The 16,251-nt window shown below is 42.5% G+C and overlaps 1 protein-coding gene across 1 annotated transcript in view; it reads left to right on the top strand.

The window, feature by feature from the left end:
* The window catches only part of TRIM67 (tripartite motif containing 67), a 233,945-nt gene that overhangs the window by 52,068 nt on the left and 165,626 nt on the right, over positions 1–16,251 (top strand). Inside the window, exon 2 of the mRNA XM_040430107.1 lies at positions 7,928–8,023. Within this exon, the coding sequence (XP_040286041.1) occupies positions 7,928–8,023 (96 nt within the window). The remainder of the gene's footprint in view (positions 1–7,927; positions 8,024–16,251) is intronic.

Genomic DNA, 16,251 nt, shown 5'->3' with positions numbered 1-16,251 from the left:
AACATAATACAAGCAGGAAAACACTAACACAACATCAACATTCTGGTGAAGAAGCACACTTCATTCAATAAGCAACATAAATGGGACAGGGAAGAGAGGAGTGTGAAAAAAGCTGAAAGGGAGGGGAATCAGGGGCCCAAAGATGTATTGAAGGACAGACTCACCAGGGCAGATAGGGAAAGGCATAGTATCAATCGTCTTCTTTATTCACCTAAGCACAGTGCAGCAAGCTCAAGTGATTTCTTGACGCTCAAAAGACCTTGGTCTCCATGGAGTATCAAATATAATTTCAGGAGTAGGCATGTACTTCCTCAACCCCCCTTCCTGTCCTCCTGGCAAAAAACTGGACTAGCCCACTCCTACCAAGAGGGGAGGATCACGGTGGTTAGCCCTGTTCCTGCCAACCATGACCCCTCTGCTGGAATACAAAGCTAAAATATAAAAAATACATAACAATACCAGAACAATAAAACAATTGCAGATACCCTCAGGTTTCATACTGTCTTCCAGTTTATGACCAGGCATTTCCTGGAAAACACAAAGCATCCTTAACAGTTCATAATGTGCCAGTATTCTTGTAATGGTAAAAGTCCATAAACCATCAAGTGGTACAGTAGGCTGCTCCTGAGTCTCTTGTTTTCCAGGGCATCCAGCAGGGCATATACAAATAGGTCACCAAAAAAAAAACGTAGAGACACACATACGAAAAATATGAAACTTTATTAGGTAATTAATAATGACAAATAATTACAACACATGATTCAAGACAAATATCTAAAAAAGTAGAGCAGCAATGCAGGTGAGTGCTGCGAGAAGTAGCTCACCTGCTGACTAATAAGGTGTAAGATAACAACATCTAATCTTGCTCAACACATGGTCCAAAGAGCAAAAACAAAGTATACCAATAATCTCCTGGGAACTGTCTCCTAATCCCATATGCCTTGTGTGCAAAAATCCACATAAGGTACCATGAAGGAAACCATCTGTGGATGTAAAAACTACAGGCAGATGAAAGGGAAAAGGGACAGAAAGTACCTGGGAAATGGTACAATACAGGGATCCAACCTTCAGTCAGCTGTGAGCACACCCGACGCACGTTTCACTCCGCTTCTTCAAGCATATGGGAATAGGAGACAGTTCCCAGGAGATTATTGGTATACTTTGTTTTTGCTCTTTTGACCTTGTGTTGAGCAAGATTATATGTTGGGATCTTACACCTTGTTAGTCAGCAGGTGAGCTACTTCTCGCAGCACTCACCTGCATTGCTGCTCTACTTTTTTAGATATTTGTCTTGAATCATGTGTTGTTGTAATTATTTGTCATTATTAATTACCTAATAAAGTTTCATATTTTTCGTATGTGTGTCCATACGTTTTTCTTTTTGGTGTTCTATGTGATGTCATGCATCTTTCCAACATCTTGTTGGTTTAATAGGTTGTACAAATAGGTGTTTCATCAGCAAACAGACACTTCTGGCAGCACCTAGTGTTGCATAGTCCACAAGCATACATGAAAGATTTCAGAGAAAGAACATCTATGCCACGACTAGCTAAGAGCCATGCTCTTCCAAGCCATCTCAGCTGTATTAGAAGGGGGCCCTGGAACAGATTCCATTAAGTTATTTGGTTGGTTAAGCTTGTGTATACTAACAGGTTGAATTTGAATCCCTCCAGCTATTCACAAATATGAATACATCCTGATATTAACAGGGTATATTCCAGTTGTAGGGCTAGGAGATGTCCTAAATGAGCCTCCTCCAAAAAGGCATCAGAAAGAAGTGGGACATGGAGCAGCCTGCTGAGCGCTTTATAACTGAACTGGAAAAGAAGAGGGGACTGAGGACAGCTTTGTCTGAATCTAATGAGGACTAGGAAGGTGTCAGTCTTCCAGCCATTCACCAACACCATGCTGGAATGCTGGAAATATCAAGGTACATTAGGTTAAAGAGGTTGTCTCACTTTAGCAAGTGGCATTGATCATGTAGACAAAGTTAATACAAGGCACTTACTAATGTATTTTGATTTCCATATTTCCTCCTTTGCTGGCTTGATTCATTTTTCCATTGCATTATACACTGCTTGTATCCAGGGGTTACAACCACCCTGCAATCCAGCAACGGTGGCCATGCTTGCGCACTGTAGGAGAAAGTGACGGCCTCTCTGTTGTCCAGGAGTGCAGTAGTGTGCATAGAGTGCCGCTTTTTCCTATATTAACTTATTAACTTTACCTACATGAAAAATGGCATTTGCTAAAGTGAGACATCCCCTTTAACATAAGAATTTCCCCCAGCTTAAACTTTCTCTTGACCTTGATTGCAAATGATGTGAAGACTGTCTGTGATTTTGAGGCCAGGATCACCACTGTACCACGGGTCTGATAGCAGGCTTTAGCTGCTTGGTATGTACCTTGATAAGGATTTTGTTGTCTATATTTAATGCAAGTATACCTTAAGCCTTTGTGGTGGCTCTAACTGTAGTTCACAGAGTCCTGCAAGAATGTGCGTGTCACCATCATGATGGGCAGTTTAGAGGAAACATCCAAGACAGACCTTGGTCAGGTGCATCCATCTTCTTCAACAGAACAGTTAAAGACTCTGCCCAACACTATGTCTCCAAAGGTGACCAGCTGGGAATGCTGGATCTGGAAGAGCTCCAAATGCTCACTTCCAACAAATACAAAATTAGCTATTTGTGCATATATATATTTTCAGTAAAGGTCACAGGCTCAGGCTAAATAACAGTGTTTATTCGAGCACATGTACTAATTAGTGACAGTTCTTCCCAGAAAAAAACATAGTTTTCCTCTTTCAACCACCTCCTCAAAACCCAAATTGTTTTGTGTGTTGAAAACTACAATTCACATCTGAATCCTAAAAAGTTTTATTGTAACTAGCTAAAACAGATGAACAGTTTAGGATTTTGCTCTCATTATCACAGCCGTATATGGAGCTACGGTGTCTCAGTAGATATAGTAACAGGGTAAGGTATCAGGTAGATCTCTTGGATGTGACATATAGTAGCCATGTTGTGCACTGTTTCTGTCACTAAGGCACTCCATTAGACCGAACAGTACAGTGCCTGGAAAAAGTATTCATACCCCTTGAACTTTTCACATTACACCCACAAACTTAAATCTATTTTGTAGTCATTTTATGTGATAGACAAACACAAAGTAGTGGGAAGTGAAAAGAAAACATGTTTTTTAACATTTTGAATAAATAGAAATCTAAAGAAAAGTGTGGTGTGCATTTGTATTCAGCCCCCTATACTCTGATACCCTTAAATAAAGTGCGACCAATTGCCTTCAGAAGTCACCGAAGTCCACCTGTGTGTAATTAATTCTCAGTATAACTACAGCTGTTCTGTGAAGGCCTCAGAGGTTTGTTAGTGAACATTAGTGATCAAACAGCATTATGAAGACCAGGGAATACACCAGACAGGTCAGAGATAAAGTTGTGGAGAGGTGTAATGCAGGGTTAGGTTATAAAAAATAATAATATCCCAAGCTCTGGACATCTCACGGAGCACTGTTCAATCCATAATCTGAAAATGGAAGGAGTATGACCTACCAAGACCATAACTGTCAACCTAAACTCAGGCAAGGAGAGCACTAATTAGAGAAGCAGCCAAGAGGCCCTTAGTCACTCTGGAGGAGCTGCAGAGATCCACAGCCCAGGTGGGAGAATCTGTCCACAGGACAACTATTAGTCGTGTACTCCACTAATCTGTACTTTATGGAAGAGTGGCAAGAAGAAAGACATTTTTGAAATCAAGCCATAAGAAGTTCCATTTGCAGTTTGCCAGAAGCCATGTAGGGGACACAGCAAACATGTGGGAAGAAGGTGCTCTGGTCATATGAGACCAAAGTTGAACATTTGGCCTAAATGCAAAATGTGTGGCAGAAAAATAACACTGTACATCAGCCTGAACACACCATCCCCACCGTGAAACAGTATCATGCTTTTTTCAGCAGGGACAGGGAAGCTGGTCAGAGTTGATGGGAAGATGGATGGAGCTAAATAACGGGCAATCCTGGAGGAAAACCTGGTAGAGGCAACAAAAGACTTGAGACTGGGACGGAGGTTCACCTTCCAGCAGGACAACGACCTCAAACATACAGACAGAGCTACAATGAAAGGGTTTAGATCAAAGCATATTCATGTGATAGAATGGCCCATTCAAAGTCCAGCCATAAATCCCATTGAGAATCTGTGGCGAGACTTGAAAATTGCTGGTCACAGATGCTCTCTATCCAATCGGAGTTTGAGCCATTTTGCAAAGAAAAGTGGGCAAAAACATTCAGCATCTAGATGTGCAAAACAGGTAGAGACATACCCGGAAAGACTTGCAGCTGTAATTGCAGCAAAAAGTGGTCCTACAAAGTATTGACTCAGAGTGGCTGAATACAAATGCACACCATACTTTCCAGATTTTTATTTATTAAAATTTTTGAAAACAATGTATTAATTTTAAACTTTTCACTTACAACATAATTGCTATTGGGATATGTATTGTATCCCAATAAAATACATTTAAGGGCTCTTGCGCACAAACGTATTTTTTTTCTGTGTCCGATCAGTTTTTTTTTTTGCGTATACAGAACCATTCATTTCAGCGGGTCCGCAAAAAAATGGAAGGTACCCCGTGTGCATTCCGTTTCCGTATGTCCATATTTCCGTTCCACAAAAAAATAGAACATGTTCTATTATTGTCTGCATTACGGACAAGGATAGTACTGTTCTATTAGGGGACATCTGTTCCGTTCCACAAAATACGGAATGCACACAGACGTCATCCGTATTTTTTGCGGATCCGTTTTGTTGCGGACCGCAAAATACATACGGTCGTGTGCATGAGGCCTAAGTTTGTGGGTGTAACATGAACTATTGTGGAAAAGTTCAAGGAGTATGAATACTTTTTCAAGTCACTGTATATGCCATTATTTTCTGCTTGGGAGCAGTCCAACACTAGAGATTGAAGGGGCTGCAGTGTTGCTATAGTATAGTGCTTCATCCCCCTTCATGGTCTTCTTTCCTGCACTGTTTTGAATGAATCTGTGCTTTATACTCATGAAAGGTGAGGATCCCAACAGTTTCATCTCCATGATCAGAAAGTGATGTCATATTCTAATCTCTATTGATATGCTGTCATTTTTTGATGATGATAATAATCCTTTAACTAGTTAGAGAAAAAATCGTTACTGCAAAATTTGTTAGTACATTTCAATGGATCAGTTCCAATACTAGTAAAATATTCAGGAATTATTTGCAACCCCAGTTCCCCAAAAAAGTTGGGGCACTATGTAAAATGTAAACAAAAACAGAATGCAGTGATTTTCATATCTCATAGACCCATATTTTATCCTTAATAGAAGACACATTAAAACACATATTAGATGTTGAAAGTGAGACATTTAAAACTTGATAATCCAAATGTACTCTATGGTTATCAATAAAAAGAGATTTTAAAAGAAAAAAACTTGATGGCAGCAACGCATCGCCAAAAAGTTGGGACAGGGGCAACAAAAAGCTGGAAAAGTAAGTGGTACTAAAAAAAAAAAAACTGAGGTGCAATTTGCTACTAAGTCACATGTCTGGGGTCAATGAGCATGTTTGAGAGGCAAAGTCTTCTAGAAGCAAAGATTGGCAGAGTTTCACCAACCTATGAAAAACTGCATCTACAAATTGTGGAACAATTTCAGAAAAATGTCCCTCAATGTAAAATTGTGAAGACTTTGAATATCCCACCATCATAATGGTACATAATGTCATCAAAATATTCAGAGAATCTGGCGAAATCCATGTGTGCAAGGGACAAGGCCAACAGTCAATATTGGGTGCTCATGATCTACAGCCCCTCAGCGGCACTACATTAAGCAACAGGCATGATTCTGTACTGGAAATCACTGCATGGGAACAGGAACATTTCCAGAAATCATTGTCTGTAAACACACTTCAACATGCAATCCGCACATTAAGTTAAAGCGGGATCATGCAAAGAAGAAACCATACATCAACACAATCCAGAAACGCCGCCACCTTCTAAGGCTGAGTTCACACGAGCGTGTCCGGATAAGGTCCGGATGCATTGCGGCAAACCCGCGCGAGTAGGTACCCAATTGCAGTCAGTTTTGACTGCAATTGCGTTCCGTTGTTCAGTTTTTATTGCGCGGGTGCAATGCGTTTTGCACGCTCGTGATAAAAAACTAACTGTGGTACCCAGACCCGAACTTCTTCACAGAAGTTCAGGTTTGGGTTCGGTGTTGTGTAGATGTTATTATTTTCCCTTATAACATGGTTATAGCCGGCAGCTCATGATTAAAGAAGTAAGAAGAGACCGGCAGCTACGCGATCAAGAGGAGAAGGTGAGTTAATTATTTTTTCATTTTTTAACCCTCAATTGACCACCTACTAAGAATTCTGTATTAAAGAATGCTATTATTTTCCCTTATAACCATGTTATGAGGGAATATAATACAGTGAATAGACTGTCATCTTAGCAACCATGCGTGAAAATCGCACCGTATCCGCACTTGATTGCGGATGCTTGCGATTCTCACTCAGCCCCATTCACTTCTATGGGGCCTGCGTTGCGTAATAAATGCACAATATAGAGCATTTTCATGCAACGCATAAGTGATGCGTGAAAATCACAGCTCATGTGCACAGCTCCATAGAAATGAATGGGTCCAGATTCAGTGCGGGTGCAATGCGTTCGCCTCCCGCATTGCACCCGCGCGGAAATCTCACCCGTGTGAACTCAGCCTAAGGGATAAAGCTGATTTAAAAGGGAACCAGGCAAAATGGAAAATTATTGTGTCGTCAGATGAATCAAAATTTGAAATTCTTTTTGGAAACCACAGACGCTGTGTTTTGTGGACTTAAGAGGAGAGGGACCATCCAGCTTTTTATGTTCAAAAGCCTGCACCTCTGATAGTATAGGGTGGCATTAGTGCCTATGGCGTTTCTTTCAGGGAAGGCTTTTTATATTTCAGCAAGACAATGCTAAACCACATACTGCATCCATGACAACAGCTTGACTTCTTAGAAGAAGTGTCCTAGTGCTGAACAGATCTACCTGCAGTCCAAACCTTTGACAAATTGAAAATATTTGGCACATAATGAAACAACAAAGAGACCCAGGACTGTTGAGCAGCTAGAATCCTACATCAGGCAAGAATTGGACAATATTCCTCTCCCAAAACTCAAGCAATTGGCCTCCTCACTTCCCAGATGTTTACAGACTGCTGTTAAAAGAAGAAGGAATGCTACACAATGGTAGACATGGCCCTGTCGTAACTTTTTTGAGATGCCGTCAAGTTCTAAATTATTTTTTTTTTTCATTCTGTTTTTATTTTTATTTTTTTTCCATTTTACACAGCATCCTAACTTTTTTCGAAATTGGGGTCATACATAAAACCTTTTTCAATTTTGTTTGTCAATGGTGGGCCAAAAGTAATGATAACAAAATTAGTTCTTTCTCTAAGCAATATGCTTGCATACCTGAGAAGGTTGCTTTAGATGTTCAAGTTTGTTTTCTGCGAATGTATTGTTAATGAATTTCTTTGGGAACCTAGCTTAAAAAGAAACGTAAGCAATAACTATTAATAGGCTATTAGTTCCATAAGAACTATCCATAGCTGCAGAAGGCATTAACTAAACCCGTTAGATATACTTTGTCATTCTCTGTCTTCATTTCCCATAGGAATTCTCCTAGTTCTGAACTGTAGACAACCTGGTAGGGTTTGATTCCACTTAGGGTGAGCGGATGTATCTCCGTCTATGGAGGCAGTTACATTTTGTATGCTTAGAGCTGAGAATAGAGAATTGCATGCAAGGCAAAGCAATCAAGCCTTAACAGTTCCTTGAATACTAATAGATGGAAATGATGTTCACATCTGGTATCTTTTATTTTATCATTTTACACAGGCACAGCTTTCTCAGGCTTTGAGTGGCGTTTCTGATAAAGCAAAGGAAGCCAAAGAATTCTTGGTTCAGCTAAAGAACATACTGCAGCAAATCCAGGTATTATCCTTCTGTTCCTTATAAAACTGCACCAAGACAATGACATAATACACCAAGCAATGAGAAGTAAAATTGATCTCCCTCTGTTTTTTTTTTTCCCTGTTCACTTCTTGTGTAAGGCTGAATTTAAATGTACAATTATTGTGGCATTTTCTGCTATGTTTTTTTTGGTGTGCAAAAGATGCAGTGCAAAGTCTTGCCATAGCAGTGATTTGGTTTTCAAGAACTTACAGCAACACGTTGCAATAAGAAATATTTTCTGCAATTGTGAATGACACATAAATATGACTGCATCTTTACAAAAACACATAGCCAGTTAGAGCGAACTTGTGTGTCTTGGTGCATTTGGTAGATATGGCAGTCCAAACTAGTACTGGAGCATATGAACATATCCTTACTGTTGTATGCTACATACCTAGAGTTGTGCCTTAAATTAGTTTTTTTTTAATGAGATTTAAAGAGAACCAGTTTCTATGAAAATGATATCCAGTCTACTAGCAGCATGTTATGGTGCAGGATGAGCTAACCAGATCAATGCCAAGCATTGTGGGAAAACAATATAACACATAACTTTTTAGATAAAATCACTGCTGTTTCTCTGCTGAGGAGTCCAAAAGGTACTGCTACTCATAGCGGGAAGGGAGGCAATCACTAAGTAGTTCTGCCCACTTGACTCCTTAGTACAAAAAGAGCATAGATTTCACTCAAAAGGGTACAAGTTAGGCTACTTTCACACTAACGTTCGGGTGTCCGCTCGTGCGCACCGTTTGAAGGGGCTCACGAGCGGCCCCGAACGCATCCGTCTGGCCCCAATGCATTCTCAGTGGAGGCGGATCCACTGAGAATGCATCCGCCTGCCAGCGTTCAGCCTCCGCTCCGCTCAGTGAGCGGACACCTGAACGCTGCTTGCAGCGTTCGGGTGTCCGCCTGGCCGTGCGGAGGCGAGCGGATCCGTCCAGACTTACAATGTAAGTCAATGGGGACGGATCCGCTTGAAGATGACACAATATGGCTCAATCTTCAAGCGGATCCGTTCCCCATTGACTTTCAATGTAAAGTCTGAACGGATCCGCTCAGACAACTTTCACACTTAGAAAATTTTCTAAGTTTTAATGCAGACGCATCCGTTCTGAACGGATGCGAACGTCTGCATTATCGGAGCGGATCCGTCTGATGAAACATCAGACGGATCCGCTCCGAACGCTAGTGTGAAAGTAGCCTTATACAAAATTATTTCCCACAAAACAATATATCAGTCTACTGCTCATCCTGCTCTATAATATGATGCCTGTAGATTTAATAACATTTGCATTATTGCCTTTAATATGAAATTGAAATCTTAGTACCAACTGGAAATGTATATGGTTTCATTCAGGAATGGCCAACCTGCAGCCCTCCAGCTGTTGCAAAACTACAACTCCCAGCATGCCTAGACTGCTTACAGCTATCAGCCTACAGCAGGGCATGGTGGGAATTATAGTTTTACAACAGCTGGAGAGCCGCAGGTTGGCCAGCACTGGTTTAATTCAATAGTGTTATTATCACATAGGGGGTGTTGATATTATCTGAATTGCTCCATTTACTGGGAGTTTTGATTCATATACTTAAGATTATGCAATTATTTTGACACATTGAATAAAAACTATTTAGATTTAAAGCTATTCCAACGTTACAGAATGTTAACATTTTGGGAATGAAACTTTGAACAGCAAAAGTAAACGCATGCAAAAATTCACTTATCGGAGTGTGTTGTGAAGAGTCACAACACCTTCAAAAGCCTTGCTGGTAGATAAATCCGGCCAGCATCCGGGGGTGCCTTGCTGCAGCCTTGGTTCCAGGACGCACTTACGGGTTAAGTGCGTAGGCGATATGAGGTGAGTAAAAAGAAGAAAAAAAACTGGAACTCCTTTATCTCTTGTGGCGCTGCTAGGCTGGATACATCACGCAGGTAGTGTAGTAAAAGGTAAAACTTTATTTGTCTACGCAATTCGAGTGCGTAGGGCCCACTTCTTCAGGACAATCACACTATTTACAAGGTGCAAGACAATAGCAGTTTATTTATACACTGTTTTGGCGCCTCTTTTGGCTGCAAGGAGGCGTGACCATGGGCGGGGTTAATTTTGATGGCCAGATGTTTGGATGCAGTGGTTAGAATTGTGCCGACGCAGTGAGGTGCCTGCCGGTGCTCAAAAAAAGGGCACGCGCCTCACTGACGTCAAACCCACCGCAGGAGGAGAGGGAGTCCCCAGCTTCTATTCATATTGTATAGTGAGCGCTATAAAGCGCTCAGCAGTCAGAGCTGGTATTAGTATGACCCGCCCCCTAAGGAGACGTCATACACACTGATGTAAGAGAGGGAGTACCCGGGTTATATTCATGCTGTATGGTGAGCGCTGAAGAGCGCTCAACTGTGGGCTCTTGTGGGACACGCCCCCTTCTGACAGCGTCAGCTGGTGGGGCGGACACTCAGGGGATCTCGCTGTATGTTCTCTTCGCCGCTCTGGGTCTGAGGGGGAGATGGAGGTGAATGCCGTGAACTTCCAGAGGAGGAAGGGGGGTGTTTCGCAGCACTCCCAGACTACTAATCAATGCCAGTGAGCCAGTGAGTGGTATATACGTATATTACAAGAAAATTTTGACTAGAACCTTCAGAATCACAGGTGCATATCCAAGAAGCAAACATATTACAAAAAACAAAATGGCTGCACACCATTATAAAAGGTCATTCTAGATAAAAGTGGTACAATACCGACTATAAATGAAGCTCTTAGCGCACATACTTGTCGGGCCCATCTACCAGAGCCTCTGCCAAAACCTTCTGCCAGTCCCTGAACGAAACAGACTGGGGTATAACTCTCAGTCTCAACTTCAATAGAACAGAGATCGAATTCCTAGATATAATCATCCAGAGCCACAACAACACCATATCCACAAAAACGTACTTCAAACCGGTTGACAGCAACAGCGATATCCATTATGCCAGTGTTTATCATAAGAAATGGCTGCAGTTCAAACGAATAAGACGGAACTGCACACACAAAGAAGACTTCGTACAACAAACAGACACCATCCAAAAACGATTCTGTGCAAAAAATATCCAGCTAAACTGATAGAAAATGCTTTAAAAAAAAAGCTCCTGCGTATCCCAGGAGGAATGTCTAACCACAACCTCCAAAAAACAGGAGGAGCAAGACCGCCTCAATTTTATCACCCAGTATAGCACGTCAAATAGGTACATCAAGAAGATTCTAGCCAAACACTGGCACATATTACTTCAAGATCCATACCTCTCAAAATACTTATCCCCCAAACCAATGATTACATATAGACGAGCCCCAACCATAAAAAGCATCCTGGCCCCGAGCAAACCAAGACAACATAACAAACCACAAAACAATCCAAGGAAAACCACGGCACAAAACACTGGCAGCTACAAATGCCGGTCCAAGCGATGCCTATGCTGTAAAACAATCACCCACAATCAAACAACATTAATATCTTTCCCTATCAAACAACACATGACGTGCCACTCCTCTTATGTCATATACCTAATCGAGTGTAGTTGCGGCCTGCAATATGTGGGGCGCACGACACAGGAGCTACACTGTCGACTAAATCAACATAGATACAATATACAACGTTTATACCAGAAACACAGCCTGTCAAGACATTGTGCGTCTACCATAGAAAAACAAGAACACCCGATAAAAATCACCCCCATAGAACATATACCCGTAAACCCTATTAACCGTTTTAACACCCTACAAAAACGGGAGGTGTTCTGGATATATCAATTAGATATGCTAACACCTCACGGTCTCAATGAACTGAGCGAAACAGTACTTTAATAGCATATCAGTCACTACTATTTTATATTTACTAGTGTTATCTTATGCCATTTTATCTTGTTTTATCTCATTACATCCCTATTGGAATCCTTTGTGTCCTATACCCCCACACTAACTAATCTATATCTCATATATATTTTCCCTTTGTGTGTCATATCCCCCCCCCCCCCCATTATTCATGCCTATTTTCTTTCTATTCATTTTATTTGATTGCATCCCATTCCATATAATGGTTACTTATATCACTGATATATGCGTATATTTCTTTTATTTATTTATTTAAATATTTGTGATTATCCCTATGTTTTTATGTACCTACCTGTGTCCCACAACTGTATTGCGTGCTCCCCCTCCTGTTAATGTCATATACGTATATACCACCATTACCATCTCACCACCCTGCGTCGAGCTCACTGGCATTAATAAGTAGTCTGGGAGCGCTGCGAACCCCCCCCCCCTCCTCTGGAAGTCCACGGCATTCACCTCCATCTCCCCCTCGAACCCAGAGCGGCGAAGAGAACATACAGCGAGATCCCCTGAGTGTCCGCCCCACCAGCTGACGCTGTCAGAAGGGGGCGTGTCCCACAAGAGCCCACAGTTGAGCGCTCTTCAGCGCTCACCATACAGCATAAATATAGCCCGGGGACTCCCTCTCCTACATCAGTGTGTATGACGTCTCCTTAGGGGGCGGGTCATACTGATACCAGCTCTGACTGGTGAGCGCTTTACAGCGCTCACTATACAATATGAATAGAAGCCGGGGACTCCCTCTCCTCCTGTGGTGAGTTTGATGTCAGTGAGGCGCGTGCCCTTTTTTGAGCACCGGCAGGCACCTCACTGCGTCGGCACAATTCTAAACACTGCATCCGAACATCTGGCCATCAAAATTAACCCCGCCCATGGTCACGCCCCCTTGCAGCCAAAACAGTGTATAAATAAACTGCTATTGTTTTGCACCTTGTAAATAGTGTGATTGTCCTGAAGAAGTGGGCCCTAAGCACTCGAAACGCGTAGACAAATAAAGTTTTACCTTTTACTACACTACCTGCGTGATGTATCCAGCCTAACAGCGCCACAAGAGATAAAGGAGTTCCAGTTTTTTTTCTTCTTTTTACTCACCTTATATATTATACAGGAATATACAAAGCATATCCACTTTTTCTAAGTAACATAGTAACATAGTACATAAGGCCGAAAAAAAACATTTGTCCATCCAGTTCGGCCTGTCATCCTGCAAGTTGATCCAGAGGAATGCAGAAAAAAACCCTGTGAGGTAGAAGCCAATTTTCCCCACTTTAGGGGAATAAAAAACTCCTTCCCGACTCCAATCAGGCAATCAGAATAACTCCCTGGATCAACGACCCCTCTCAAGTAGCTATAGCCTGTAATATTATTACACTCCAGAAATACATCCAGGCCCCTCTTGAACTCTTTTAGTGAATTCACCATCACCACCTCCTCAGGCAGAGAGTTCCATAGTCTCACTGCTCTTACTGTAAAGAATCCTCTTCTATGTTTGTGTACAAACCTTCTTTCCTCTAGACGCAGAGGATGTCCCCTCGTCACAGTCAAAGTCCTGGGGATAAATAGATGATGGGATAGATCTCTGTACTGACCCCTGATATATTTATACATAGTAATTAGATCTCCCCTCAGTTGTCTTTTTTCTAAAGTGAATAACCCTAATTTTGCTAATCTTTCAGGGTACTGTAGTTGCCCCATTCCAGTTATTATTTTAGTTGCCCTCCTCTGGACCCTCTCCAGCTCTGCTATGTTGGCCTTGTTCACAGGAGCCCAGAACTGTACATAGTTCTCCATGTGTGGTCTGACTAGCGATTTGTAAAGTGGTAGGACTATTGTCACGGCCTTTGGTTTGCGCTGTGACACTGTTGCCACACTTGCGGTTGCCCGCGGCAACGTGTTGCTGTGAGAGCATGTGCTGGCAGTGTCTCGACCTTCTGGGTTACCATGCATGCTGTTGCCGGTGATAACGTGTGGTTTAGTATGCTTGTGTGTGCACTTCCCCTTTAGGTTGTAGCCTCCCTCTGTCTGGGGCTGTAAGGGTTAACTCCAGTGGCGGATCCAGGGGGGGGCAACGGGGAAATTGCCCCCCCCGAGCTGGCTGCGGCGGCGGGGCACAGGGAGATGAGCGTTTCCATTGTGGAACCGCTCATCTCCTTAGTCATCTGTATCGTCGTCCTCAGGACAGCGATACAGATGGCTGTGCTGAGGCAGGGGAGGGAGAGGCGTGTCCCTTTCCCTTCCTCTGATAGGCTGCAGGCTCTAGGCTGGCAGTCTATCAGAGGCTGCTCCAGGCGCGCCGCCTGAGCCGTACAGCGCGGGACACAGGCTGCATCGCATCGCTGACATGGAGGTAAATATGTGTTTTTTTTTACATCATTTTAACATTTTTGGCTCTACACACCACCACAATGAATTTGAAATCAAAACGAACAAGATGTGCTTTAACTGCAGACTGTCAGCTTTAATTTGAAGGTATTTACATCCAGATCAGGTGAATGGTGTAGGAATTACAACAGTTTGCATATGTGCCTCCCACTTGTTAAGGAACCAAAAGTAATGGGACAGAATAATAATCATAAATCAAACTTTCACTTTTTAATACTTGGTTGCAAATCCTTTGCAGTCAATTACAGCCTGAAGTCTGGAATGCATATACATCACCAGACGCTGGGTTTTATCCCTGGTGATGCTCTGTCAGGCCTCTACTGCAACGGTCTTTAGTTCCTGCTTGTTCTTGGGGCATTTTCCCTTCAGTTTTGTCTTCAGCAAGTGAAATGCATGCTCAATCGGATTCAGGTCAGGTGATTGACTTGGCCATTGCATAACATTCCACTTCTTTCCCTTCAAAAACTCTTTGGTTGCTTTTGCAGCATGCTTTGGGTCATTGTCCATCTGATCTGTGAAGCGCCGTCAAATGAGTTCTGAAGCATTTGGCTAAATATGAGCAGATAATATTGCCCGAAACACTTCAGAATTCATCCTGCTGCTTTTGCCAGCAGTCACATCATCAATAAATACAAGAGAACCAGTTCCATTGGCAGCCATACATGCCCATGCCATGACACTATCACCACCATGCTTCACTGATGAGGTGGTATGCTTAGGATCATGAGCAGTTCCTTTCCTTCTACATACTCTTCTCTTCCAATCACTCTGGTACAAGTTGATCTTGGTCTCATCTGTCCATAGGATGTTGTTCCAGAACTGTGAAGGCTTTTTTAGATGTCGTTTGGCAAACTCTTATCTGGTCTTCCTGTTTTTGAGGCTCACCAATGGTTTACATCTTGTGGTAAACCCTCTGTATTCACTCTGGTGAAGTCTTCTCTTGATTGTTGACTTTGACACACATACACCTACCTCCTTGAGAGTGTTCTTGATCTGGCCAACTGTTGTGAAGGGTGTTTTCTTCACCAGGGAAAGAATTGTTCGGTCATCCACCACAGTTGTTTTCCGTGGTCTTCCGGGTCTTTTGGTGTTGCTGAGCTCACCTAAGCGTTCCTTCTTTTTAAGAATATTGCAGTTGTTTTGGCCATGCCTAATGTTTTTGCTATCTCTCTGATTTTTTTTCAGCCTAATGATGGCTTGCTTCACTGATAGTGACAGCTCTTTGGATCTCATCTTGAGAGTTGACAGCAACAGATTCCAAATGCAAAAAGCACACTTGAAAAAAACTCTGGACCTTTCATCTGCTCATTGTAATTGGGATAATGAGGGAATAACACACACCTGGCCATGGAACAGCTGAGAAGCCAATTGTCCCATTACTTTTGGTCCCTTAACAAGTGGGAGGCACATATGCAAACTGTTGTAATTTCTACACCATTCACCTGATTTGGATGTAAATACCCTCAAATTAAAGCTGACAGTTTGCAGTTAAAGCACATCTTGTTCGTTTCATTTCAAATCCATTGTGGTGGTGTATAGAGCCAAAAATGTTAGAATTATGTCGATGTCCCAATATTTATGGTCCTGACTATATACATATATATAATGTTATTGCAGGCACATGGGGGGGGGCTGTTATTGCAGGCACATGGGGGGGGCCTGTTATTGCTGGCACATGGGAGGGCTGTTATTGCTGGCACATGGGGGGCTGTTATTAATGGCACATGGGGGGCTGTTATTACTGGCACATGGGGGGGCTGTTATTACTGGCACACGGGGGGCTGTTAGTACTGGCACATGGGGGGCTGTTATTACTGGCACATGGGGGGGTGTTATTACTGGCACATGGGGGGGCTGTTATTGTTGGCACATGGGGGGGCTATTACTGGCACATGGGGGGGCTGTTATTGCTGGCACATGGGGGGGCTATTACTGGCACATGGGGGGGCTGTTATTGCTGGCACATGGGGG

This window comes from Bufo bufo, chromosome 4, assembly GCF_905171765.1.
Source record: "Bufo bufo chromosome 4, aBufBuf1.1, whole genome shotgun sequence".
Classification (NCBI taxonomy): Eukaryota; Metazoa; Chordata; class Amphibia; order Anura; family Bufonidae; genus Bufo; species Bufo bufo.
Note: the sequence above shows the minus strand (reverse complement) of the source record. Positions and strands in the feature narration are given on the sequence as shown.